We start from the raw sequence: 24,381 nt of genomic DNA, 5'->3' as shown, positions 1-24,381 counted from the left end.
GAGGAGGGGGGTGTGGGTGGGTGTAGTTAAGCAGAGCATCCCCAGTGCAGGAAGGGAGAATTTCCTGGCCTCTGCACCTCCTTCTTGAGCAATTTAACCCTGATCCTCCTCCCTGCACTCCTCCTTCATTGCTTTACAAGTCCACCATGGACCGGGGCAGGCTGGTGGGCCAAAGAACAGCATCAACAGGGCACAGCAGCAGCTCTGACATCCTCTATCAAATCAGACCACTGATGCTGGAATTGAGGTCCGTGGACTCCGGCGGGGGGAGGAATTGCAGTCCAAACCAATATGGTTGACAAAAGCAAGCTCCGTTTATTAGCAATCCAGAGGCACGTATATGGTATACCAGCTTGTTAACTCTTAAGTGGCTAAAAACTTATCAAAGCGCATTTCTGCTTCTACATAATTGGACTTACATTGGCAAGCTTCTACAGTTATGATTAAAAGAATTCAGAGTTCACCCTCCCTTCTCTCCCGGCCAGCACATCTTACCAGCACAGCTGCATCGCTTCAAAACTCCCTTTTTGTTTCCCAGGCCTGTTTCTCACACAGGGATTTTTCTCATGCAGACAGTTTCTCACACTAACCTTTGCTTGTATAGCTCTTTTATTGATCCCATAATTCTATCAATGATCCACATCCCTGATCCTCTAACCATTTCCCAACACACTGATCTGTGGTGTCACCAGAGCGAGCTCTGTCCCGCAGGGCAGGCAGCACCCGGAGGGGGCCCTGAGATACGACACCCTGCAGCAAACTGCAGCAGGCAAACGGGAGCTGGAGGCAGCACAAGGGGCACAGCCCCACAGCCAGGCCCCTCTGGGCACTACCACGCTGCTCGGATTGCTGCGGCTGCAGAGGGGCGAGGGGCTCCGGCTCCAAAGGGGCTGACCAGGCAGTTTGGGACTTTTGGTTGTTCTTTTTTCTGCTTGCTTGTTTCTCCTTTAGAACACAGAGGACACCTCACCACTGCTGCTGCAGCCACCAAGTCCTTTGCCCTGCAGAGGGCTGAAGCACGGCCCAGGCAGCAGCACCTGGCAGGGAACGGTGCCATCCCGACCCAGCCGCTGCTCTTGGCGGTTCAGGATTGTCCTTTGCCGAGCTCTGGGGTGCTGGTGGCATTTGACTCTGCTCAGTTCTTTTTGGTCTTGGGGGTGTCGTACTTCCTCTTGCTCGAGTACCAGAGCAGCAGGGGGATCCCGATGGAGGGCAGGGTCATCACGCCAAAAGCCGCCCAGTCCAGCTGGAGGGAGAAATTGTTAGAGAAAAGTCAAACCAATCCAGTCCACAGGTGTCTTAGAGCAATGACATCAGAGGAGGAGAGTGAGGGGAGACCTCGCACTGTCTGCAGCTTCCTCATGTGGGGAAGCGGAGGGGCGGGCACTGATCTCTGCCCTGTGTGACCACTGACACGACCCCAGGGACAGGGTTTAGGCTGGATATTAAGAAAAGGCTCTTCTCCCAGAGGATGGTCTCCCGGGCAATGGAAGAGGCTCCCCAGGAAAGTGGTCACAGCACCGAGCTTGACAAGAGTTCGAGGACTTTGGACAGGGTCGGCAGGCGCGTGGTTGGGATTCCCGGGGCTGTTCTCTGCAGGACCAGGAGCTGGGACTGCGCGATCCTTGGGGGTCCCTTCCAACCTAGGAGGTCCTAAGATTCTACTCTCAGATTCTCTGGCTCAAATCCCACAGTGCAGCTCCTTCCCAGAGGGAGCTGGGACAGAAACTCAGCTGCTTCTGTGATAATACTCCTCTGGAGAACTGGAGGGAATGAACTCCAGCTCCCGCTGGAGCTCTCCAGGTGACTGCAGGGCAAACCACACACACCACGTGCCAGCAGGAAGCCAGCGCACTGGGCTGCGGCTGCCGTGGTGCACTTTTCCACTATCAATTGAAAGGTACTTACAAAGTGAGGGGAGAACCTCCTGTCAAAGTCGCGCTGAGCCAGGATTCCTCCCTGCCCGGGAGCACTAGTGAAGCCAACCTGGAAAAGGCAGGGAAAAGACAGGCTTTGCCACCTTTCCTCCTCCTCGCTCCACAACTGGGCAGGGTGAGAGCACAGGGACACGCATCCTCCCCGAGCACCCAGCTCCAGCAGCGCGGTCAGCTGTAGCCGCAGGGCTCCTATAAATCATCCACTTACCACGACCTGGGCACCCTCCTGGGCCAGGTACGTGATGGTGGCAGAGGTGAAGTTGAAGTACCCAGCTTTGAGAGGCCGTAGAACCACGGTGTGGGACACGTTGCTCGCTCTGGGAGCCGGACATTAAGGAAAACGGTTGTATTTCATCCCAGCAAGAAAAGTGAGGAGATGGGAAAGGGCAGCCTGGAACCAGGTGCAAAAGTCAGTGCTGCTGACAGATCGGAGGGCTCGTGCTCACAGACAGCCCGGCCCACCCGAGGCTGACCCAGCTGCTCCTCGCATGCTCGTGTGAGGAGCAGTATCTGTACAGAGAAGGGTCCTGAGGCCCTTCTCCCACCAGAGGCGTGTGCCTGACAGACACGGGCACAGGGGAGCTCTCGAGGCTTCCGGCAGCGCTGGAAACGCCAACAGGTTTGTGATGTTACTGGCTTTGCACTGGGGAGGTCGGGACATGTCCTGTTCCGCGGGCAGCAGAAGGTTGGAGCCTGTCTGAGGGCAGCGAGCAAAGCAGGGTGTCCCCAGTGCAGGAAGGGAGACTTTGGCGTTCTGGGCACCTGATTCTCGAGGAATTCAGCCCTGCTCCTTCTCCTTCACTCCTCCCTCACTGCTTTACACATCCACCGTGGACCTGGACAGGCTGCTGGAGTGAGCAGAGCAACTTGTTGTGCCGAGACGCAGCTGCTGCTCTTCCCCAGAGCCTTACCGGAGCCCAGCCCAGCCCGGCCCGCCGGTACCGCCGGTACCGCCGCCCGCGCCCCGCACTGCGCCGCCGGCGAGCGGGGGCAGCGCAGGAAGCGCGTCCTGCGCAGGCGCGGAGTCCCTGCGTGCGCACGGGCCCAGACTCCATTTCCCAGGGGCCCTGGCGCCCCGGAGGGGTGGGTCGCGGGGTCACTTCCGCCGCGGCTGCGCTGACTCGGCTGTGCGGCGTTGGCGGCGGGAGAGACGGTGAGGGGCGGGAGGCCCGGGGCCGCTCGGGGCTGCGCTTGGCCCTGCGCTGCAGGAGAGGCTCGGCCGTGGGCTCGGAGGGGCCGGGAAGGGCCGGCCGGGTTGTGGCGCTGGAGCGTCAGAGTCGGGGTCTTCCGCGGGCAGCGGTGGGTGAAGCCGTGCGGTTTCACCTGCTGAGAGGTGTCCCTGAGCCCCCGTGGGCCCCTGGGCTTCGTGGATGGGCAGGAGCAGCCTGGGCTGGATGCGCTGGGGTGCGGCTGCAGCAGGGCAGCACTGGGGGGAAGGAAGGAAGGAAGGAAGGAAGGGGCTTCTGGCACCGGCACTGGGACAGGCTGGGCAGGCGGGGCTGTGCCAAGCGCAGGAGGTTTAGCGAGGCCAAGGGCAGATGCTGCAGCTGCATTGGGGCAACCCGAAACACGAAGAGACTGGGGAAGAATGGGTGGAGAGCAGCCCCGAGAAGGATTTGGGGGTGCGGGTGGACAAGAAGCTCAGCGTGCCTCGGCGGGGTGCACTGGGGGCCCAGAAAGCCAAACGCTGTCCTCAGTGGGCTCATCCCCAGCAGCGTGGGCAGCATGTGAAGGGGAGGATTCCTACCCTCTGCTCTGGAGAGACCCCCCTGCAGAGCTGCCTCCAGCTCTGGGGCCCCAGCACGGGAGGGACGAGGAGCTGCTGGAGTGAGTCCAGAGGAGGCCACGGAGATGCTCCGAGGGCTCTGGAGCCCCTGTGCTCTGGAGACAGGCTGGGGGTGTTCACCTGGAGAGGAGACGATTCCAGGGAGACCCTAGAGCCCCTTCCAGTGCTGAAAAGGGGCTCCAAGAGAGCTGGAGAGGGACTTTGGACAAGGGCCTGGAGTGACAGGACAAGGCTTCCCACTGCCAGAGGGCAGAGTTAGATGGGATATTGGGAAGGAATTGGTCCCTGTGAGGGAGGTGAGTCACTGGCACAGGCTGCCCAGAGAAGCTGTGGCTGCCCCATCCCTGGAAGTGTCCAAGGCCTGGTTGGACGGGGCTTGGAGCAACCTGGTCTAGTGGAAGGTGTCCTTGCCCATGACAGGGGGTTGGAATTGGATGCTCTTTACAGTCCTGTTCAACCCCAACCGCCCTGTGACTCTGTGGAGGGCAGAGGCCCTGATGTTGAAGCAGTTTTTGCATTTAAAAGTCCCGTCAAGTGTCCTCACTGATCACATCTGTAGTGTCCCTGTTGTCTCCTTGTCCTCTCAGCAGGGTGGCTCCAGAGGCACTGTATTTGGGTAAATTGAGACACGTGGCCTGAAGCAGGGGCTTGTGGGGATCATCAAAGCCACTGGAGGGAGTTGGTGGTTCCTCAGTGGCTGGAAATAGGAAAGAAGAAATGTTGGAAGTGAGGAGCTGGTGTTTTCTGAGAAGAACAAACTCTGTTGTGTAAGACAGTGCTGGAAAGTTGCCAGGCTTTGCAAGGGCAATTAACTGTTAGTTGCTAAAACTGGTGAAATTGTTAACTGCCAAAGCTTTTGCTCTGGAAGTTACTGGAAGAGGCTCAGTGATCTGAAAGCTTTGCCCATTACTGAGATGGGCAGGGCCAGGGGTTGGACTTGATGATCCTTGTGGGTCCCTTTCAACTCAGGATGTTCCAGGATTCTGTAAAGGGGAGTGACACTGGCCAGGGCTTTGAAAGGGGAGAAGACCATCGGCATTTCTTCCACGGCTGCAGATCTGGGGCGCTGCTGTGCCAGTTCTTACGTCCTCACAGGAAGGTGTTCAGAGATTTCAAATGATCAGTGACATTCCATTTCCTTGTGTTTCTAGATGAAGCTCCTGCTTCTTGCTGTGTTTGCCCTGGTGTCTGTGGCTCACTGCGAGGATGGCGCCAGGCTCCTGGCCTCCAAATCCCTGTTAAACAGGTACGCAGTGGAGGGCAAGGACTTGACTTTGCAGTACAACATCTACAACGTTGGCTCCAGGTAAGCCGATTTCTGAGCTCCTTGCTGTGCTGTTGCTTTTGCTCCCTCGGACTCTGAGCTTTCCAGCAGTGCCTGAAGGATTGACCCCGAAATTTGTCTTTTCCTTCCTCTTCCATTGTCCCTGCTTTCACCTCGTGGCTGCTCAAGCTGTCAGTCCAGCATGTGGTGTCCTGTGACACTCTGCTCCCCATGCATGCAGCTCCCTTTCTTGGCTTTGTGAGCTCTTTTTCACGTTTATTCTTTTTAATAAAAGTTTCTTTCTGCTATCAGGACTTAACTAAGGACCTGACAAAGATAAAACAGAACTTCCACAATGCTGGTAAAAAGCTTCATTCGCAGAATGAAAAGCTGAGTGGACAAAATGCAGGAGACTATTAAAGTGCTTTGAGGTTTTGTTTTTAGATTTTTTTTTTAAAGGCAGAATAACGCATGCTGAGGGTAGTATTGCAAAGAGAAGAATATCTGTAATGCTGGACTCATACAACATTAATGAGATACTATAACCTTATATGTGGGATATGGTTATTATTTAGGCCAAAGTGTGTATCCATGGGATGGTATCTGAAGTTGAGCAAACTGCCAAATCCTGTTGTGGAAAAAACGGTGTTTTTCCTGTCTCTGTGGTTGTTTCTCTCAGCTTTGCCTTCCTCTCTCTGCAGTCTCCCTGTAAGACACCTCAGCTCTCCTCCCCATCTTCTACTGGTGACATTTTATCTTTCAAAGATCAGTTCTTTCATTTGGTCAGGATGGACCTGTCAGTGCACTTTGCTGCAGAGCCTGTAAGCAGATGGCAAATCTTAAGATTCCTGTCGCACCCCTCTCTTTGTTGTGTTTAGCGCTGCCCTAGATGTGGAGCTGTCGGATGATTCCTTCCCCCCAGAAGATTTTGGCATCGTCTCTGGCATGCTCAACGTCAAGTGGGACAGGATTGCTCCGTATCTTTTTGTGTTTTGAAATTTCTCCCAACTCTCTTTCTTGCCCCTGAGCATCCTGCAGCTGCGTCCTATCTTCATCTGCTGTCTCCGAAATTCCTTCCAGACAGGGTGCCGAATGCAAACCCCTGCTCTTCTGGACAGTGCTGTGTAAAAATAAAGCTCCTTGCAGAGAGGACCGGGTCCCAGAGTAGTTCCTCTGCCTGGGGAGGAGCAGCTGGGTGGGCCGGGCTGTCTGTGAGCACGAGCCCTCCGATCTGTCAGCAGCACTGACTTTTGCACCTGGTTCCAGGCTGCCCTTTCCCATCTCCTCACTTTTCTTGCTGGGATGAAATACAACCGTTTTCCTTAATGTCCGGCTCCCAGAGCGAGCAACGTGTCCCACACCGTGGTTCTACGGCCTCTCAAAGCTGGGTACTTCAACTTCACCTCTGCCACCATCACGTACCTGGCCCAGGAGGGTGCCCAGGTCGTGGTAAGTGGATGATTTATAGGAGCCCTGCGGCTACAGCTGACCGCGCTGCTGGAGCTGGGTGCTCGGGGAGGATGCGTGTCCCTGTGCTCTCACCCTGCCCAGTTGTGGAGCGAGGAGGAGGAAAGGTGGCAAAGCCTGTCTTTTCCCTGCCTTTTCCAGGTTGGCTTCACTAGTGCTCCCGGGCAGGGAGGAATCCTGGCTCAGCGCGACTTTGACAGGAGGTTCTCCCCTCACTTTGTAAGTACCTTTCAATTGATAGTGGAAAAGTGCACCACGGCAGCCGCAGCCCAGTGCGCTGGCTTCCTGCTGGCACGTGGTGTGTGTGGTTTGCCCTGCAGTCACCTGGAGAGCTCCAGCGGGAGCTGGAGTTCATTCCCTCCAGTTCTCCAGAGGAGTATTATCACAGAAGCAGCTGAGTTTCTGTCCCAGCTCCCTCTGGGAAGGAGCTGCACTGTGGGATTTGAGCCAGAGAATCTGAGAGTAGAATCTTAGGACCTCCTAGGTTGGAAGGGACCCCCAAGGATCGCGCAGTCCCAGCTCCTGGTCCTGCAGAGAACAGCCCCGGGAATCCCAACCACGCGCCTGCCGACCCTGTCCAAAGTCCTCGAACTCTTGTCAAGCTCGGTGCTGTGACCACTTTCCTGGGGAGCCTCTTCCATTGCCCGGGAGACCATCCTCTGGGAGAAGAGCCTTTTCTTAATATCCAGCCTAAACCCTGTCCCTGGGGTCGTGTCAGTGGTCACACAGGGCAGAGATCAGTGCCCGCCCCTCCGCTTCCCCACATGAGGAAGCTGCAGACAGTGCGAGGTCTCCCCTCACTCTCCTCCTCTGATGTCATTGCTCTAAGACACCTGTGGACTGGATTGGTTTGACTTTTCTCTAACAATTTCTCCCTCCAGCTGGACTGGGCGGCTTTTGGCGTGATGACCCTGCCCTCCATCGGGATCCCCCTGCTGCTCTGGTACTCGAGCAAGAGGAAGTACGACACCCCCAAGACCAAAAAGAACTGAGCAGAGTCAAATGCCACCAGCACCCCAGAGCTCGGCAAAGGACAATCCTGAACCGCCAAGAGCAGCGGCTGGGTCGGGATGGCACCGTTCCCTGCCAGGTGCTGCTGCCTGGGCCGTGCTTCAGCCCTCTGCAGGGCAAAGGACTTGGTGGCTGCAGCAGCAGTGGTGAGGTGTCCTCTGTGTTCTAAAGGAGAAACAAGCAAGCAGAAAAAAGAACAACCAAAAGTCCCAAACTGCCTGGTCAGCCCCTTTGGAGCCGGAGCCCCTCGCCCCTCTGCAGCCGCAGCAATCCGAGCAGCGTGGTAGTGCCCAGAGGGGCCTGGCTGTGGGGCTGTGCCCCTTGTGCTGCCTCCAGCTCCCGTTTGCCTGCTGCAGTTTTCTGCAGGGTGTCGTATCTCAGGGCCCCCCTCCGGGTGCTGCCTGCCCTGCGGGACAGAGCTCGCTCTGGTGACATCACAGATCAGTGGTCTGATTTGATAGAGCATTTCAGAGCTGCTGCTCTTTCCAAAAGGGGCACTAAGGGATGTCCGTGTTGATGGTGTTCTCTGGGAAACCTTGATGTGTTTTGTTGAGCAGAGAACTGTGTTGTTCCTCCTCTTTTTTGTTCCTCTGCACACAGTTGAGTTGTGTTGAGGTATTGAGGATTTTGTAAGAAAATGGAAGGAACACCATGACAGAAGCCTTGCTTGTACCAAAGTGCTCTCAAAACCAGGTTGCCTGCAGGTTTTAGTGAGCTGTAAGTCTCTTCAGCCAGGCTCACAACAGGCAATTTCTGCTTCCATGGGCTCTTGTAGAATTGGAGTAAAGTGATAATGGAGTAATAGGGTTAACAGACTGCTTTTGTTTGGAGGGGACCTTAAAGACTATCTAGGTTAAACCCCCTTCCACTAGACTACGTTTCTCTAAGCCTTATTGCAGCAGGCCTTGAACACTGCCAGGGATGGGGCAGCCACAGCTCTCTGGGGCACCTCTGGCAGTGCCTCACCACCTTCACAGGGAGGAATTTCTTCCCAGTATCTCATTCTCTGGACTTGCCCCAGAGCTGGAGGCAGCTCTGCAGGGGGGTCTCTCCAGAGCAGAGGGTAGGAATCCTCCCCTTCACATGCTGCCCACGCTGCTGGGGATGAGCCCACTGAGGACAGCGTTTGGCTTTCTGGGCCCCCAGTGCACCCCGCCGAGGCACGCTGAGCTTCTTGTCCACCCGCACCCCCAAATCCTTCTCGGGGCTGCTCTCCACCCATTCTTCCCCAGTCTCTTCGTGTTTCGGGTTGCCCCAATGCAGCTGCAGCATCTGCCCTTGGCCTCGCTAAACCTCCTGCGCTTGGCACAGCCCCGCCTGCCCAGCCTGTCCCAGTGCCGGTGCCAGAAGCCCCTTCCTTCCTTCCTTCCTTCCTTCCCCCCAGTGCTGCCCTGCTGCAGCCGCACCCCAGCGCATCCAGCCCAGGCTGCTCCTGCCCACCCACGAAGCCCAGGGGCCCACGGGGGCTCAGGGACACCTCTCAGCAGGTGAAACCGCACGGCTTCACCCACCATTGCCTACAGGAGATCCCAACCTTTGGAGGGATTGTCGGGGCAGAGAGAGGCTGGTAGCAGTGGCCTAGCAAGGTCCTGGCCCCTCCAGGTCACCCCCACACTGGGTCTCTGTCCCAAGATCCCTGGCAGTGTCCAGCCCTTGGGCAGAGCCTTTCCAGCATACCTCCCTCCCCATGGGGATTAAACACAGAAAGAGCCTGAAACAATGTATTTATTTTGAGACAAAGAGGAGTTTCAGTCTGGATGCCTCACCCCAGGAGCAGTGTCCACCAGTGCAGGGACACCAACAACCATGCCCTTTCCCCCTGTCCAGGGTATTTTCTATCCCTCCCAGCCTTTAAACAAACTTTTCCCGGCTCAGCCTCAAGACCAGGGCACTGCACTGAGCTCTTCTCCATGTCATCGTCAAGGCGGCTGGTTCTCCCCTGCAGACACTGAACCTCTCACTCCTGGGCTGCCTCTGGTGCTGCGGCCTGCTTGCTTTGGTTGTCACCCTTCTTTTTGTGCCCCGAAACGATGTCATCGATACGGAGCAGGAGAACTGCAGTCTGAAGAGAAACCGCACACCCAGGGCTCATCTGGAGCTCATCACAAAAGACAAAACCCAACCTGCCCAGCTTCCACACCACACAACCATCAGCCTGGGTTGAAATGGTTCTTTCAGCACAGGAGAAGGGAACGGTGCCTCACAGGCTTGCGGGAGCAGCAAGGGGCTGCTTTCCCGCCACCACGGAAACAAGGACACCGGTTTCTTCTTGTTGGCTGACACAGAAGGGATACAGTATCCCTTCGAGGAACAGCCTTTGATCTAACACCAGCTAGGTAATGGCAGGATCTGCAAGGAGAAGGGCAGCTGAGACCTGGCAGCCCCAACCAGGCAAAGGGATACAGCTCCCACAACCACTGATGATTCCAGCATGTTGCTGGTAAGGAATTGCTCAGGCACAGCTCTGGCTGGCATTGGAAGCAGTGAGAGCACTCTGCACCGTGTGCAGGAAAAGGTGGGATGAAACATGATGAAATTTAGCTGCAGGATCAAAAACCCTGGGAAAGCCTGAGTCTGGCTCCCACATGCCTCATTATCCCACCTCCAGCAACAATGAGCTCAGACACACTGGGTGCGTGATGCCCACCCAAACACCCCAGAACACAGGGAAGGATATCCTCCTTTCCCAAATGATATCCACAGAGGCTCTGAAGTTTCCACTTCTCCTTACCTCCACGGCTGTTTTATAGGTCTGAAGTTTGACAGCCAAGGGCTCCCAGATCCCCAGCTCCTTCATGTCAACCAGGGCTCCAGTCTCCCCATTCACCCCCCATGTCTGGCTGCCTTCCTGAGTGTGCTTGGCCTGAAAGCAGAAAGACAAAACAGGTCACCACCAGTGGGGTGAGATGGCAAATTCCCCTCTGGAGTCTCAAACTGACCATGGGCTCAGGAAACAGCAAGAAGTCATTAGAATAGTCTCAATTTTGGAGTTTATACAAGAACATGTTACTGATAGCACGACAAGGGCACTGCTCTGAACGGTGACTGGTCCGAGGAGCTGGGTGAAGCAGGAAAGGGCTGACTCCCTCCTGGTGCCCCTGCCACATGCCTTACCCTGAGTGAGGTCAGAACACGGATAGTGCTAGCGCCACAGTTCTGGATCAGCGTCCGGGGAATGACTTCCAGAGCCTGGGCCACTGCGCGGTAGGGCCACTGCTCCACGCCGGTCATGCCCTTGGACCTCTCTGTCAGTGCATGGGAAACGGCCATTTCAGTGGCTCCCCCACCTGGCACCAGCTGTGGGTCCATGAGGACATTGCGGCACACCTGCATGGCATCCTGCAGGTTGCGCTCCACCTCCTGCAACAGGCACAGAATCGCAAACTTGTTGAGGCTGGAAAGCCCTCTAACATCATCAGGTTCAAACACTCCCACAGCACTGCCAAGGCCACCACTAACCCAAGTCCCAAGCCACATCCACACATTTGCTAAATCCCTCCACTACTGCCCTGGGTACCTGTGCCAGTGCCTGACCATACTTTCCATGAAGAAACTTTCCCTAATATCCAATCTAAACCTCCCCTGGTGCAACTTGAGGCCATTTCCTCTTGCCCTGTCACTTGTTACTAGGGTGAAGAGCCTGACCCCCAGTGGGCTAGACCCTTCTGTCAAGTAGTACTAACCAGGGAGCAATAAGGTCCTCGCTGAGCCCAGACCCATCCTCAGCTCCACTGCCCTTCTCATTATTAACTGGAGCACCATACCAGCTGAAAGCCCAGCCCACAGTCTGCTGGCCATGACTCACACCATGAAGATGGCTGGCACAGGAGGAAGCAGCCCATGCATTCACTCACCGCTAGGATTTCCTTGCTGGCTCCCCGGAGGATGATGGTGCAAGCCTTAGGATCTTTGCAATCAGTGATGAAGGCAAAATACTCATCTCCTATTTTTTTCACTTCAAAGAGCCTAGCACCAGTTCCCACATCCTCCTCCCGGAGCTCATCTGTGCGACTGACAATGCGAGCTCCACAGGCCCTAGCACACCAAAGCATGACATTAGACACTCACAAATCAGAACTGACAAAGGGTGAGATCAGAACAATTCCATGTCAGGCACAGCAGGAACAGGCTCCAGACAGGAGCCAATACCTACCTGGCAATCCGGTTGTTGTCAGTCTTTCGCACCCTGCGGATGGCGGTGATGTTGGCTCTCATCAGGTAGTGCTGGGCCAGGTCTGAAACCAGGTTTGTGCAATTTCAGTAATGAATCAGCAGCATCATGACAAACTTTATCTGTTTATCAGTTATCAATCCAGCTATTTCAGTTCCAGTCTTTGAAGCAAAAGGGGTTACAGAAAAAAAGCACCTAAATGTAGCTTTTTAAACCAGGCTGCAAGGCAAAACAGTAGCACAGCTCTCCAGGGTTTAAGACTCAGCCTCACTTGTATTTTAGTATCTTTCCCAAATGCTGGAAAAGCAAAATATTATTATAAGAGTCTACTTTCACAAAGCAACACCAAGGATGAACTTCAATGCCTGCAGTGTACACTATTTGCTAGAAAGCTAAAATAAAACCCAAACCAGGTTCAACACCAGGTTTGGGGGGAGTTGTATTAGTTTGCTGTTGTGGTGTTTTTTAGTCTTGGTTGGGTTTTTTTAAGTTCCTGAGCAGTGCATTTAACACCATGAACCTCACTGAGATGAATTCAACACAAAGGATCACATGTGCTGTTACCAGAAACTCCTTTTTCCGTGATGACCAGATCTGGCTTGACTCTTATCAGATCCTCGCACATCTGCTGAATGTACTCTTCCTCCATCTGCAGGATGCGGGCAAAGTCTTCCTCCCGCGTAATTTCAATATCAGTCTGTACAAAAGAGGGGTAAACAGCTTAGTGTTCATTCCAACTCTTCACTGCATTAGACACACATCCCCCAGCTTCAAGCAGCTCCTCCAGTTATCACCACGGAAAGTGTCAGGGATGAAAAACACTGATCAAATAAACAGCGACACTGTGTCAGTTGAGCAATAGTCTTAGCTCAAGCTCAGAAATATTTCTTTGCTCTTGACCAGCACTTAGATACACAAATCACTGTAGCTGCTTCAGTGGGTCAAAACGCTGAAGCCTCGCTCCTATTTTTCTGGACCCCATGGCAGAATTAGCCCATGCATGCAAAAGGCCTCTGAAAGGTAGAACACAGAAAGCCTTTCACCACTTGCACTTTCAACAAGCCATCTGCATTTGTTCGTTTTACTCATCCTAAATCAAGAGCTGCGGATGTCTCCAACAGGACTCACTTTACCTGGCTCTCTCCTTTCTTGTACTCCAGTGAACAATCCAGAAGGACGATGCGTGGATTCTTAATAAGGCGACGCATTCTGGGATGGGTTACGTCTTTATTCACCATGATTCCACGCAAAACACACGAGTCTTCACTAAAACCACCTGGAATCTGACAGACACAAGGAAGGGAGAAAATTAAGTGAGTCAGTTTAGTCTACAAAAACCTGTGTATCTGAAAGCATCTCCTGAAGCTGTCCCACGTACAGAAAAGGGAAAACATCTCCCAAGTAACCACGGTGCATCCAGATCACTATACAAGTTTAATTTTAAGCACACGCTGACTTAGATTTTAAGCGTGAAGCCATGAAAGAACTTAAGATTGATATTCTATTGTCTGGCAACATGTTTCATTTCCCATCTTCCAAATCCAACTGAAATTATCTTTTTGACAGGTATTCAAAAAGACTTGAAATAACAGCCCCTGTTAGCATTGTAAATGAGCATGGCTGATACCACTGATTGAAATACCTTCAAGGATTATGTCTGTGGACTGCAGAGAAGTAACACAAAATTCTTCACAACGCACCCTACAATAAACTAGTTCAGAACAAGAAAGGGGCACAAGGGTAAGTAACAGTTCAGGACACACTCACCTTTTCTACTTTTGCATATTTTTTAATATCAATTTCCTTTCTGCCATTTTCTTCAAACTCCACAGTCTTAACAGCATCAAGAGCAATGCTACAGGCCAAGTCAGACCAGCGGTTTATTGCCTTGGTGTTTATCGCACTCTTTATTATTTTAAGCATCATCTCTTTGTTGTTCACGTCCACTGGAGTGCTGAGATAAAGGAAAAACCAAAGAGCAAACTGGGTGTTATTCCAAGCAACAATCTAACCCTTTTGACTCCCTCTCCAATTTTGCTAAGTTATATCTGACTAACACAACTGCCTGAAGGAGCAGCTTGAAGCAGTACAGAAAGTCCACATCCCTCCTCTCTAACTCCCGCCAGCCCATACTTACCCAATTTTCTTTAAAATACTGATCATGTCATCAAGAGCCTTACGATAAGCCCAGATGATCACAGTTGGGTGCATCTGCTGTTCAAGAAAATGTTCAGCAACAGAGAGCATCTCTCCAGCTAAAAAAAAAAAAAAAAATTAAAAATAAATCAAAATCCCCCAAGTAAGTTAGTAAGATAATCAACAGTCAAGAAAGGAGAGCACATATCAAAAAAAATTTATCTTCTATCCATGCAGGGAGCTCTAACATCACCTATACCTTTCTTTACACTTAACTGTGGTTATCATGGGGACAGAACAATTTCCCAAAGCATGGAACTGATCATCTTAGGGTCTCATGAACCTAGCATGCTCTTGCACAGTAAAAAAAGCCCCTCTCCATCTCAAGGTTAGTAAATAACTAAGATGTTTCTCATCATGAGAAAAAAGAGTGAACTTCAGGTTTTATGCAAAGTGTCTGAGTCAATCTCCTTACCAAGGATAATGACAGATGTGGTCCCATCTCCAACTTCTTCATCCTGAGTGCGGCTGATCTCTATCATTGATTTTGCAGCTGGATGCTGGACTTGAATCTGTGTAGGAGCAAGGGGTATGGATTTGTCCCGGAATATTAAAGCAGAAACGTCTCATGTCACTCAATGGAACAAATACCACACCTTTAATACAATCAAAGGCACTCTGTCTAACAACAGCAAGACTTTTTCTTCCTTTTTGAGACCAAAACCAAGCCCTTGTATTTGACAATATTGTGTCTCTCACTGTTTCTCAAGCATTACAGTTTTTAGGATGTTCTTTTAACAGCACTTGCACCAGAGAAACGATAATGATTTCTAGGTCTCGTCATGTGGCACTGTGGACACCACCATCTACTCAGGTCTCAATGCAGCTGATAATAGCTCCAATTACCAAAGAACTTACATCAGTCTTGTAAACACTCCATGAAAACTTCCCAACCTAGGATCAAACCTACATTTCTGTAGAGCAAGAACACTTGCTGGATATGTTTCATTTCTCCCCAGTGAGAACCTTTCTTGGGGCAGCTGGTTAGCACTTGCTGGCTGCCAGGACAAGTGAGGAGATCACACAGCTCCACTGACACCCAAGATTCAGGTACATACTGACTTAATGTTAAGCAAGACAATCCTTTAGGAGAAACTTACTTCTCTAAGAATAGCATTGCCATCGTTGGTCATCACAATCCCACCCATGGGGTCCAAAAGCATCTGCAACCACAAGAGAACCAACATTTGAATGTTCTGCCCCATGTGTTTCTCACTTCTAGTCAGCTGCAGCACAGGTGTTGCAGCATAAATTCTTACCTTCATCATTGCTCTTGGTCCTAAACATGTTCGGATAATGTCAGCAATAGTCTAGGAGGAATCAAAGAAATGAGCTAATTCAGGAGAGCATCAAAAAGTCTAAAAAAACCCCATAGTGCAATCAGCAGCCCCTGCAAAATTTAAGTGACCCAGCAACTCTGCTGTGATTGAGATGCAGCCAAGGTTAAGAATTGTGTGGAAATGAGAATATGGGGATTATCAAGACACTGGCACCACACTAAATTATTATCTCAATCAGATGTCAAAACTGAGACACTTTCAGACTTTGCAGAGAAAGGAGATTTGGTTGGTTAAACCCCCTTCATGGTTATTTACAGGGCACCCATTACATGAACATTTTACTTTTTATACAGAATTTTTATGTAATAGTACAAAAGCATCTTCTGTTAACATAGACAATTACTTTCAATGTTGCTTCTTCTACTCTATATTCATATAGAATAGAGGAAGTATGCTTCACATCCAGCTTTCCCTCTGAAATATATAAATAAACACACACAAAAAAAGGAGCAGAACAGCCTGAGAATTTGGTACCTTTGCAGCAGTGATGTTTCCTGTCTGGACTTTTCTTCCAGATTCACGTTTTGTATTCTGACCTAAAGCACACAGAAAAAATAAAATTAATCAAGTACAATCAAGTACAAAACAACAACAATGCAGCACCTCTCTTAGTCACACACATTCAACATGTGACCACTTCGAAATTAAGAGGTTACAATATAAATACTGCAGTCATTATGAGAAAGACATTGATAGAAAACTGTCAGTGAAAAACAACATTCCCTACTGTAACAGAACTCCTCGTTAGCATCCTGAGACAAAGCTTTGCAACCCTGAAACAGAACCTATTACACCAGAAAATCAAACTCCAGTGACTCATGAGGATCTGCCAGATCTCACAAAGCCAAGAAGCTGCTATTTTACAGCAGTGTTCAGTCAAAAAAAGTTACAGAGGCTCATGTACAGTAAGCAGAACTGGGTGAACACAAAGTGAATCCATCAATGTTGCCTTTAGCACATGAGGGTGAGCAGCAGCTGGGGTACCAACTGGCTCACAACCACAGCTGGAGACCAGCTGTCAACAAACTCAGCCCTAGAGCATATCTGGGCTCAGGAATGCTTCTGCTATGACAAGCCTGGCCCGGCCAGGCCCAGATTTACTCAGGAGCAGATGCATGCGCACAGGGAGGTGTAAGACAGAACAAAAGGAAACAGTAAGAGCAGCACCACGTATCAGCAAGCAGGCTTACAGAAAAGGGGCCCTGGGCTACAACAGTCTGCCTACAGGGTTAATAGAGAGCAGAATGGATGGAGAAAAGGGAATGGGATACCCAAACAGAAAAAGTAACCCTGGGAATGCCTCATGTTGGTGAATGGTGAGAGAATCATAGAACCATAGAATGGTTTGGGTTGGAGGGGACCCTGAAGACTATCTTGTTCCAAAACCCTTTCATGGGCAGGGACACCTTCCACTAGAGTAGTGCTCCAAGCCCTGTCCAACTTGGCCTTGGACACTTCCAGGGATGGGGCAGTCATCTGAGCAACGTGTGTCAAAGCCTCACCGCTCTCACAAGGAAGAATTTCTTCCCAGTATCCCACCTAATTCTGCCCTCTAGCAGTGGGAAGCCATTCCCTCGTATCCTACCACTATAAGCCCTTGTCCGAAGTCCCTCTCCAGCTCTCTTGGAGCCCCTTTCGGCAGGAAAAGTGAGGGAGCTCTGAGGTCTCCCCGGAGCCTTTATTTCTCCAGGCACAACAGCCCCAGCTCTCCCAGCCTGTCTCCAGAGCAAAGCGGCTCCAGCCCTCGGAGCATCTCTGTGGCCTCCTCTGGACTCGCTCCACCAGCTTCATGTCCTTCCCATGCTGGAGGCCCAAGAATTAGGGCTCACATGGGGTTCAAACAGGGCAATACAAAGCATCGTGCTGAGAAAGACGCGAAAACAGCTGAGAACACGGAGGGCTGCCAGAATGACAGCAGCGCGGCTCCGAGATCTCCCGCGCAGGGCGCGGCAGAGGCTGCGGGTAGGGAGCTGCGAGGGGGAGCTCGGGGCGCAGCGGGGGCGGCGGCGGTACCCAGCGGATCCCCGCAGGAGAGGGCCCCGGCCGCGACGGGCTGTGAAAGGGCGCCCGGCCATGAGGAGACCCAACATGGCGGCGAGTCAGGCGAGCGGCAAAGCGGGGCGGGGGTCCGACCCTCCATCCCCTCGCCCTCCGCCCCGGGAGGCCGGGCCGGGCCGGCGGCACTCACTGAGAACCAGGACGGGGCGCGGGCCCATCATCGCGGCGGATGGAGCGCAGCGGAACCTTCTGGAGCCTCGGAAGTGTCGCCTCGCAGGGCCGCGACTCCGCGCACCGCCTCCCACCGCCGCAGTGGATCGCGCGTGAGCGCCGGGCCCAATCCGGGGAACGCCCGCGAGTTCCGGCTGGGAAGTGACGCCGCGCACACGGGGCGGTGCCGCGGGGGCTCCGCGCGAGTGCGGTGCTCGCCGGGCCCGGGGGAGGAGCCCTGCACACACCCAGGGAAGAGGGGGACCCCGCGGGGCGGGCGCGGGTTGGACACCTCGCTGCCGCCTGCCCGTTGCATCCGGAAGGCGCCAGGTCCGGGATGCCACGGGCGACCTCGGCTCGCACAGATAGCCCTCAATGCCCGCCCTCTCCGTCAGCCCAGCCCGCACTGCGGGACCCAGGACAAACGCCGGGCCTTAAGGCGGCACCGCCTGTCCGATAGCACCGGCCGCGCCCGGGTCCAGGAGCAGCGGCTGCTGCTGGGACGAACTGAGCCGGTGCTGGCGGCTCCGGTGTGCCCTCCAAGCACGGCCCTAAGCCCTCCCCGACCGCAAGCGGCCATTTTGAGCCCCGGGCGGTTCAGTGTCACCCAACGGGACCGAGGGTCAGAACGGCACGGGGCGAGAGCTGCTGGCACAGGACATGTCCTGATCCACTGTCAGCAGAAAGCTGGAGCCTGTCTAGAGGAGGGGGGTGTGGGTGGGTGTAGTTAAGCAGAGCGTCCCCAGTGCAGGAAGGGAGAATTTCCTGGCCTCTGCACCTCCTTCTTGAGCAATTTAACCCTGATCCTCCTCCCTGCACTCCTCCTTCATTGCTTTACAAGGCCATCATGGACCTGGGCAGGTTGGTGGGCCAAAGAACAGCATCAACAGGGCAAAGCAGCAGCTATGACATGCTCTATCAAATCAGACCACTGATCTGTGATGTCACCAGAGCGAGCTCTGTCCCGCAGGGCAGGCAGCACCCGGAGGGGGGCCCTGAGATACGACACCCTGCAGCAAACTGCAGCAGGCAAACGGGAGCTGGAGGCAGCACAAGGGGCACAGCCCCACAGCCAGGCCCCTCTGGGCACTACCACGCTGCTCGGATTGCTGCGGCTGCAGAGGGGCGAGGGGCTCCGGCTCCAAAGGGGCTGACCAGGCAGTTTGGGACTTTTGGTTGTTCTTTTTTCTGCTTGCTTGTTTCTCCTTTAGAACACAGAGGACACCTCACCACTGCTGCTGCAGCCACCAAGTCCTTTGCCCTGCAGAGGGCTGAAGCACGGCCCAGGCAGCAGCACCTGGCAGGGAACGGTGCCATCCCGACCCAGCCGCTGCTCTTGGCGGTTCAGGATTGTCCTTTGCCGAGCTCTGGGGTGCTGGTGGCATTTGACTCTGCTCAGTTCTTTTTGGTCTTGGGGGTGTCGTACTTCCTCTTGCTCGAGTACCAGAGCAGCAGGGGGATCCCGATGGAGGGCAGGGTCATCACGCCAAAAGCCGCCCAGTCCAGCTGGAGGGAGAAATTGTTAGAGAAAAGTCAAACCAATCCAGTCCACAGGTGTCTTAGAGCAATGACATCAGAGGAGGAGAGTGAGGGGAGACCTCGCACTGTCTGCAGCTTCCTCATGTGGGGAAGCGGAGGGGCGGGCACTGATCTCTGCCCTGTGTGACCACTGACACGACCCCAGGGACAGGGTTTAGGCTGGATATTAAGAAAAGGCTCTTCTCCCAGAGGATGGTCTCCCGGGCAATGGAAGAGGCTCCCCAGGAAAGTGGTCACAGCACCGAGCTTGACAAGAGTTCGAGGACTTTGGACAGGGTCGGCAGGCGCGTGGTTGGGATTCCCGGGGCTGTTCTCTGCAGGACCAGGAGCTGGGACTGCGCGATCCTTGGGGGTCCCTTCCAACCTAGGAGGTCCTAAGATTCTACTCTCAGATTCTCTGGCTCAAATCCCACAGTGCAGCTCCTTCCCAGAGGGAGCTGGGACAGAAACTCAGCTGCTTCTGTGATAATACTCCTCTGGAGAACTGGAGGGAATGAACTCCAGCTCCCGCTGGAGCTCTCCAGGTGACTGCAGGGCAAACCACACACACCACGTGCCAGCAGGAAGCCAGCGCACTGGGCTGCGGCTGCCGTGGTGCACTTTTCCACTATCAATTGAAAGGTACTTACAAAGTGAGGGGAGAACCTCCTGTCAAAGTCGCGCTGAGCCAGGATTCCTCCCTGCCCGGGAGCACTAGTGAAGCCAACCTGGAAAAGGCAGGGAAAAGACAGGCTTTGCCACCTTTCCTCCTCCTCGCTCCACAACTGGGCAGGGTGAGAGCACAGGGACACGCATCCTCCCCGAGCACCCAGCTCCAGCAGCGCGGTCAGCTGTAGCCGCAGGGCTCCTATAAATCATCCACTTACCACGACCTGGGCACCCTCCTGGGCCAGGTACGTGATGGTGGCAGAGGTGAAGTTGAAGTACCCAGCTTTGAGAGGCCGTAGAACCACGGTGTGGGACACGTTGCTCGCTCTGGGAGCCGGACATTAAGGAAAACGGTTGTATTTCATCCCAGCAAGAAAAGTGAGGAGATGGGAAAGGGCAGCCTGGAACCAGGTGCAAAAGTCAGTGCTGCTGACAGATCGGAGGGCTCGTGCTCACAGACAGCCCGGCCCACCCAGCTGCTCCTCCCCAGGCAGAGGAACTACTCTGGGACCCGGTCCTCTCTGCAAGGAGCTTTATTTTTACACAGCACTGTCCAGAAGAGCAGGGGTTTGCATTCGGCACCCTGTCTGGAAGGAATTTCGGAGACAGCAGATGAAGATAGGACGCAGCTGCAGGATGCTCAGGGGCAAGAAAGAGAGTTGGGAGAAATTTCAAAACACAAAAAGATACGGAGCAATCCTGTCCCACTTGACGTTGAGCATGCCAGAGACGATGCCAAAATCTTCTGGGGGGAAGGAATCATCCGACAGCTCCACATCTAGGGCAGCGCTAAACACAACAAAGAGAGGGGTGCGACAGGAATCTTAAGATTTGCCATCTGCTTACAGGCTCTGCAGCAAAGTGCACTGACAGGTCCATCCTGACCAAATGAAAGAACTGATCTTTGAAAGATAAAATGTCACCAGTAGAAGATGGGGAGGAGAGCTGAGGTGTCTTACAGGGAGACTGCAGAGAGAGGAAGGCAAAGCTGAGAGAAACAACCACAGAGACAGGAAAAACACCGTTTTTTCCACAACAGGATTTGGCAGTTTGCTCAACTTCAGATACCATCCCATGGATACACACTTTGGCCTAAATAATAACCATATCCCACATATAAGGTTATAGTATCTCATTAATGTTGTATGAGTCCAGCATTACAGATATTCCTCTCTTTGCAATACTACCCTCAGCATGCGTTATTCTGCCTTTAAAAAAAAAATCTAAAAACAAAACCTCAAAGCACTTTAATAGTCTCCTGCATTTTGTCCACTCAGCTTTTCATTCTGCGAATGAAGCTTTTTACCAGCATTGTGGAAGTTCTGTTTTATCTTTGTCAGGTCCTTAGTTAAGTCCTGATAGCAGAAAGAAACTTTTATTAAAAAGAATAAACGTGAAAAAGAGCTCACAAAGCCAAGAAAGGGAGCTGCATGCATGGGGAGCAGAGTGTCACAGGACACCACATGCTGGACTGACAGCTTGAGCAGCCACGAGGTGAAAGCAGGGACAATGGAAGAGGAAGGAAAAGACAAATTTCGGGGTCAATCCTTCAGGCACTGCTGGAAAGCTCAGAGTCCGAGGGAGCAAAAGCAACAGCACAGCAAGGAGCTCAGAAATCGGCTTACCTGGAGCCAACGTTGTAGATGTTGTACTGCAAAGTCAAGTCCTTGCCCTCCACTGCGTACCTGTTTAACAGGGATTTGGAGGCCAGGAGCCTGGCGCCATCCTCGCAGTGAGCCACAGACACCAGGGCAAACACAGCAAGAAGCAGGAGCTTCATCTAGAAACACAAGGAAATGGAATGTCACTGATCATTTGAAATCTCTGAACACCTTCCTGTGAGGACGTAAGAACTGGCACAGCAGCGCCCCAGATCTGCAGCCGTGGAAGAAATGCCGATGGTCTTCTCCCCTTTCAAAGCCCTGGCCAGTGTCACTCCCCTTTACAGAATCCTGGAACATCCTGAGTTGAAAGGGACCCACAAGGATCATCAAGTCCAACCCCTGGCCCTGCCCATCTCAGTAATGGGCAAAGCTTTCAGATCACTGAGCCTCTTCCAGTAACTTCCAGAGCAAAAGCTTTGGCAGTTAACAATTTCACCAGTTTTAGCAACTAACAGTTAATTGCCCTTGCAAAGCCTGGCAACTTTCCAGCACTGTCTTACACAACAGAGTTTGTTCTTCTCAGAAAACACCAGCTCCTCACTTCCAACATTTCTTCTTTCCTATTTCCAGCCACTGAGGAACCACCAACTCCCTCCAGTGGCTTTGATGATCCCCACAAGCCCCTGCTTCAGGCCACGTGTCTCAATTTACCCAAATACAGTGCCTCTGGAGCCACCCTGCTGAGAGGACAAGGAGACAACAGGGACACTACAGATGTGATCAGTGAGGACACTTGACGGGACTTTTAAATGCAAAAACTGCTTCAACATCAGGGCCTCTGCCCTCCACAGAGTCACAGGGCGGTTGGGGTTGAACAGGACTGTAAAGAGCATCCAATTCCAACCCCCTGTCATGGGCAAGGACACCTTCCACTAGACCAGGTTGCTCCAAGCCCCGTCCAACCAGGCCTTGGACACTTCCAGGGATGGGGCAGCCACAGCTTCTCTGGGCAGCCTGTGCCAGTGACTCACCTCCCTCACAGGGACCAATTCCTTCCCAATATCCCATCTAACTCTGCCCTCTGGCAGTGGGAAGCCTTGTCCTGTCACTCCAGGCCCTTGTCCAAAGTCCCTCTCCAGCTCTCTTGGAGCCCCTTTTCAGCACTGGAAGGGGCTCTAGGGTCTCCCTGGAATCGTCTCCTCTCCAGGTGAACACCCCCAGCCTGTCTCCAGAGCACAGGGGCTCCAGAGCCCTCGGAGCATCTCCGTGGCCTCCTCTGGACTCACTCCAGCAGCTCCTCGTCCCTCCCGTGCTGGGGCCCCAGAGCTGGAGGCAGCTCTGCAGGGGGGTCTCTCCAGAGCAGAGGGTAGGAATCCTCCCCTTCACATGCTGCCCACGCTGCTGGGGATGAGCCCACTGAGGACAGCGTTTGGCTTTCTGGGCCCCCAGTGCACCCCGCCGAGGCACGCTGAGCTTCTTGTCCACCCGCACCCCCAAATCCTTCTCGGGGCTGCTCTCCACCCATTCTTCCCCAGTCTCTTCGTGTTTCGGGTTGCCCCAATGCAGCTGCAGCATCTGCCCTTGGCCTCGCTAAACCTCCTGCGCTTGGCACAGCCCCGCCTGCCCAGCCTGTCCCAGTGCCGGTGCCAGAAGCCCCTTCCTTCCTTCCTTCCTTCCTTCCCCCCAGTGCTGCCCTGCTGCAGCCGCACCCCAGCGCATCCAGCCCAGGCTGCTCCTGCCCATCCACGAAGCCCAGGGGCCACGGGGGCTCAGGGACACCTCTCAGCAGGTGAAACCGCACGGCTTCACCCACCGCTGCCCGCGGAAGACCCCGACTCTGACGCTCCAGCGCCACAACCCGGCCGGCCCTTCCCGGCCCCTCCGAGCCCACGGCCGAGCCTCTCCTGCAGCGCAGGGCCAAGCGCAGCCCCGAGCGGCCCCGGGCCTCCCGCCCCTCACCGTCTCTCCCGCCGCCAACGCCGCACAGCCGAGTCAGCGCAGCCGCGGCGGAAGTGACCCCGCGACCCACCCCTCCGGGGCGCCAGGGCCCCTGGGAAATGGAGTCTGGGCCCGTGCGCACGCAGGGACTCCGCGCCTGCGCAGGACGCGCTTCCTGCGCTGCCCCCGCTCGCCGGCGGCGCAGTGCGGGGCGCGGGCGGCGGTACCGGCGGTACCGGCGGGCCGGGCTGGGCTGGGCTCCGGTAAGGCTCTGGGGAAGAGCAGCAGCTGCGTCTCGGCACAACAAGTTGCTCTGCTCACTCCAGCAGCCTGTCCAGGTCCACGGTGGATGTGTAAAGCAGTGAGGGAGGAGTGAAGGAGAAGGAGCAGGGCTGAATTCCTCGAGAATCAGGTGCCCAGAACGCCAAAGTCTCCCTTCCTGCACTGGGGACACCCTGCTTTGCTCGCTGCCCTCAGACAGGCTCCAACCTTCTGCTGCCCGCGGAACAGGACATGTCCCGACCTCCCCAGTGCAAAGCCAGTAACATCACAAACCTGTTGGCGTTTCCAGCGCTGCCGGAAGCCTCGAGAGCTCCCCTGTGCCCGTGTCTGTCAGGCACACGCCTCTGGTGGGAGAAGGGCCTCAGGACCCTTCTCTGTACAGATACTGCTCCTCACACGAGCATGCGAGGAGCAGCTGGGTCAGCCTCGGGTGGGCCGGGCTGTCTGTGAGCACGAGCCCTCCGATCTGTCAGCAGCACTGACTTTTGCACCTGGTTCCAGGCTGCCCTTTCCCATCTCCTCACTTTTCTTGCTGGGATGAAATACAACCGTTTTCCTTAATGTCCGGCTCCCAGAGCGAGCAACGTGTCCCACACCGTGGTTCTACGGCCTCTCAAAGCTGGGTACTTCAACTTCACCTCTGCCACCATCACGTACCTGGCCCAGGAGGGTGCCCAGGTCGTGGTAAGTGGATGATTTATAGGAGCCCTGCGGCTACAGCTGACCGCGCTGCTGGAGCTGGGTGCTCGGGGAGGATGCGTGTCCCTGTGCTCTCACCCTGCCCAGTTGTGGAGCGAGGAGGAGGAAAGGTGGCAAAGCCTGTCTTTTCCCTGCCTTTTCCAGGTTGGCTTCACTAGTGCTCCCGGGCAGGGAGGAATCCTGGCTCAGCGCGACTTTGACAGGAGGTTCTCCCCTCGCTTTGTAAGTACCTTTCAATTGATAGTGGAAAAGTGCACCACGGCAGCCGCAGCCCAGTGCGCTGGCTTCCTG

At 54.1% G+C, this 24,381-nt stretch overlaps 3 protein-coding genes across 5 annotated transcripts; 1 reads left to right on the top strand and 2 right to left on the bottom strand.

Annotated features, from left to right (window-relative positions):
* Positions 1–2,994: 2,994 nt before the first annotated feature.
* On the top strand, positions 2,995–7,679 carry LOC125318392 (translocon-associated protein subunit beta). 2 transcript variants are annotated; one of them, XM_048289059.1, is made up of 6 exons: positions 2,995–3,090; positions 4,875–5,029; positions 5,866–5,964; positions 6,328–6,436; positions 6,596–6,673; positions 7,336–7,679. In XM_048289059.1, the coding sequence occupies exons 2-6, from the start codon at positions 4,875–4,877 to the stop codon at positions 7,444–7,446; spliced, it is 552 nt and encodes a 183-aa protein (XP_048145016.1). In that variant the 5' UTR covers positions 2,995–3,090; the 3' UTR covers positions 7,447–7,679. The 2 variants fall into 2 exon arrangements, with proteins under 2 accessions (XP_048145016.1, XP_048145017.1); XM_048289060.1 differs by lacking the exon at positions 2,995–3,090 and adding an exon at positions 3,163–3,236.
* Positions 7,680–9,172: 1,493 nt separating this feature from the next.
* On the bottom strand, positions 9,173–17,518 carry CCT3 (chaperonin containing TCP1 subunit 3). Its single transcript, XM_048288821.1, has 14 exons — positions 17,361–17,518; positions 15,647–15,708; positions 15,092–15,142; positions 14,933–14,995; positions 14,248–14,344; positions 13,774–13,891; positions 13,404–13,590; positions 12,770–12,919; positions 12,201–12,333; positions 11,619–11,700; positions 11,320–11,500; positions 10,580–10,825; positions 10,197–10,328; positions 9,173–9,527 (listed from the first exon to the last, which is right to left on the bottom strand). Exons 1-14 carry the CDS (start codon positions 17,389–17,391, stop codon positions 9,423–9,425), a joined length of 1,638 nt encoding a protein of 545 aa, XP_048144778.1. The 5' UTR covers positions 17,392–17,518; the 3' UTR covers positions 9,173–9,422.
* Positions 17,519–18,542: 1,024 nt separating this feature from the next.
* On the bottom strand, positions 18,543–23,226 carry LOC125318238 (translocon-associated protein subunit beta). 2 transcript variants are annotated; one of them, XM_048288822.1, is made up of 6 exons: positions 23,131–23,226; positions 21,193–21,347; positions 20,258–20,356; positions 19,786–19,894; positions 19,549–19,626; positions 18,543–18,886 (listed from the first exon to the last, which is right to left on the bottom strand). In XM_048288822.1, exons 2-6 carry the CDS (start codon positions 21,345–21,347, stop codon positions 18,776–18,778), a joined length of 552 nt encoding a protein of 183 aa, XP_048144779.1. In that variant the 5' UTR covers positions 23,131–23,226; the 3' UTR covers positions 18,543–18,775. The 2 variants fall into 2 exon arrangements, with proteins under 2 accessions (XP_048144779.1, XP_048144780.1); XM_048288823.1 differs by lacking the exon at positions 23,131–23,226 and adding an exon at positions 22,985–23,058.
* Positions 23,227–24,381: the final 1,155 nt, after the last annotated feature.

Source organism: Corvus hawaiiensis, chromosome 29 (genome assembly GCF_020740725.1).
Source record: "Corvus hawaiiensis isolate bCorHaw1 chromosome 29, bCorHaw1.pri.cur, whole genome shotgun sequence".
NCBI lineage: Eukaryota > Metazoa > Chordata > Aves > Passeriformes > Corvidae > Corvus > Corvus hawaiiensis.
Note: the sequence above shows the minus strand (reverse complement) of the source record. Positions and strands in the feature narration are given on the sequence as shown.

What these genes read in the sequence shown, in the direction of transcription:
- LOC125318392 (XM_048289059.1), top strand. Translation starts at nt 4,875, where the DNA reads ATGAAGCTCCTGCTTCTTGCTGTGTTTGCCCTGGTGTCTGTGGCTCAC. An exon ending in ATCTACAACGTTGGCTCCAG is followed by an intron (nt 5,030 to 5,865) that starts GTAAGCCGATTT and finishes TGTTGTGTTTAG; the next exon opens with CGCTGCCCTAGATGTGGAGC. An exon ending in AAGTGGGACAGGATTGCTCC is followed by an intron (nt 5,965 to 6,327) that starts GTATCTTTTTGT and finishes TCCGGCTCCCAG; the next exon opens with AGCGAGCAACGTGTCCCACA.
- CCT3 (XM_048288821.1), bottom strand. Translation starts at nt 17,391, where the DNA reads ATGATGGGCCCGCGCCCCGTCCTGGTTCTCA. An exon ending in AATATGCAAAAGTAGAAAAG is followed by an intron (nt 12,920 to 13,403) that starts GTGAGTGTGTCC and finishes TGTGTCTGTCAG; the next exon opens with ATTCCAGGTGGTTTTAGTGA. An exon ending in GTGTTCTGACCTCACTCAGG is followed by an intron (nt 10,329 to 10,579) that starts GTAAGGCATGTG and finishes TTCTGCTTTCAG; the next exon opens with GCCAAGCACACTCAGGAAGG.
- LOC125318238 (XM_048288822.1), bottom strand. Translation starts at nt 21,347, where the DNA reads ATGAAGCTCCTGCTTCTTGCTGTGTTTGCCCTGGTGTCTGTGGCTCAC. An exon ending in ATCTACAACGTTGGCTCCAG is followed by an intron (nt 20,357 to 21,192) that starts GTAAGCCGATTT and finishes TGTTGTGTTTAG; the next exon opens with CGCTGCCCTAGATGTGGAGC. An exon ending in AGGAGGGTGCCCAGGTCGTG is followed by an intron (nt 19,627 to 19,785) that starts GTAAGTGGATGA and finishes TGCCTTTTCCAG; the next exon opens with GTTGGCTTCACTAGTGCTCC.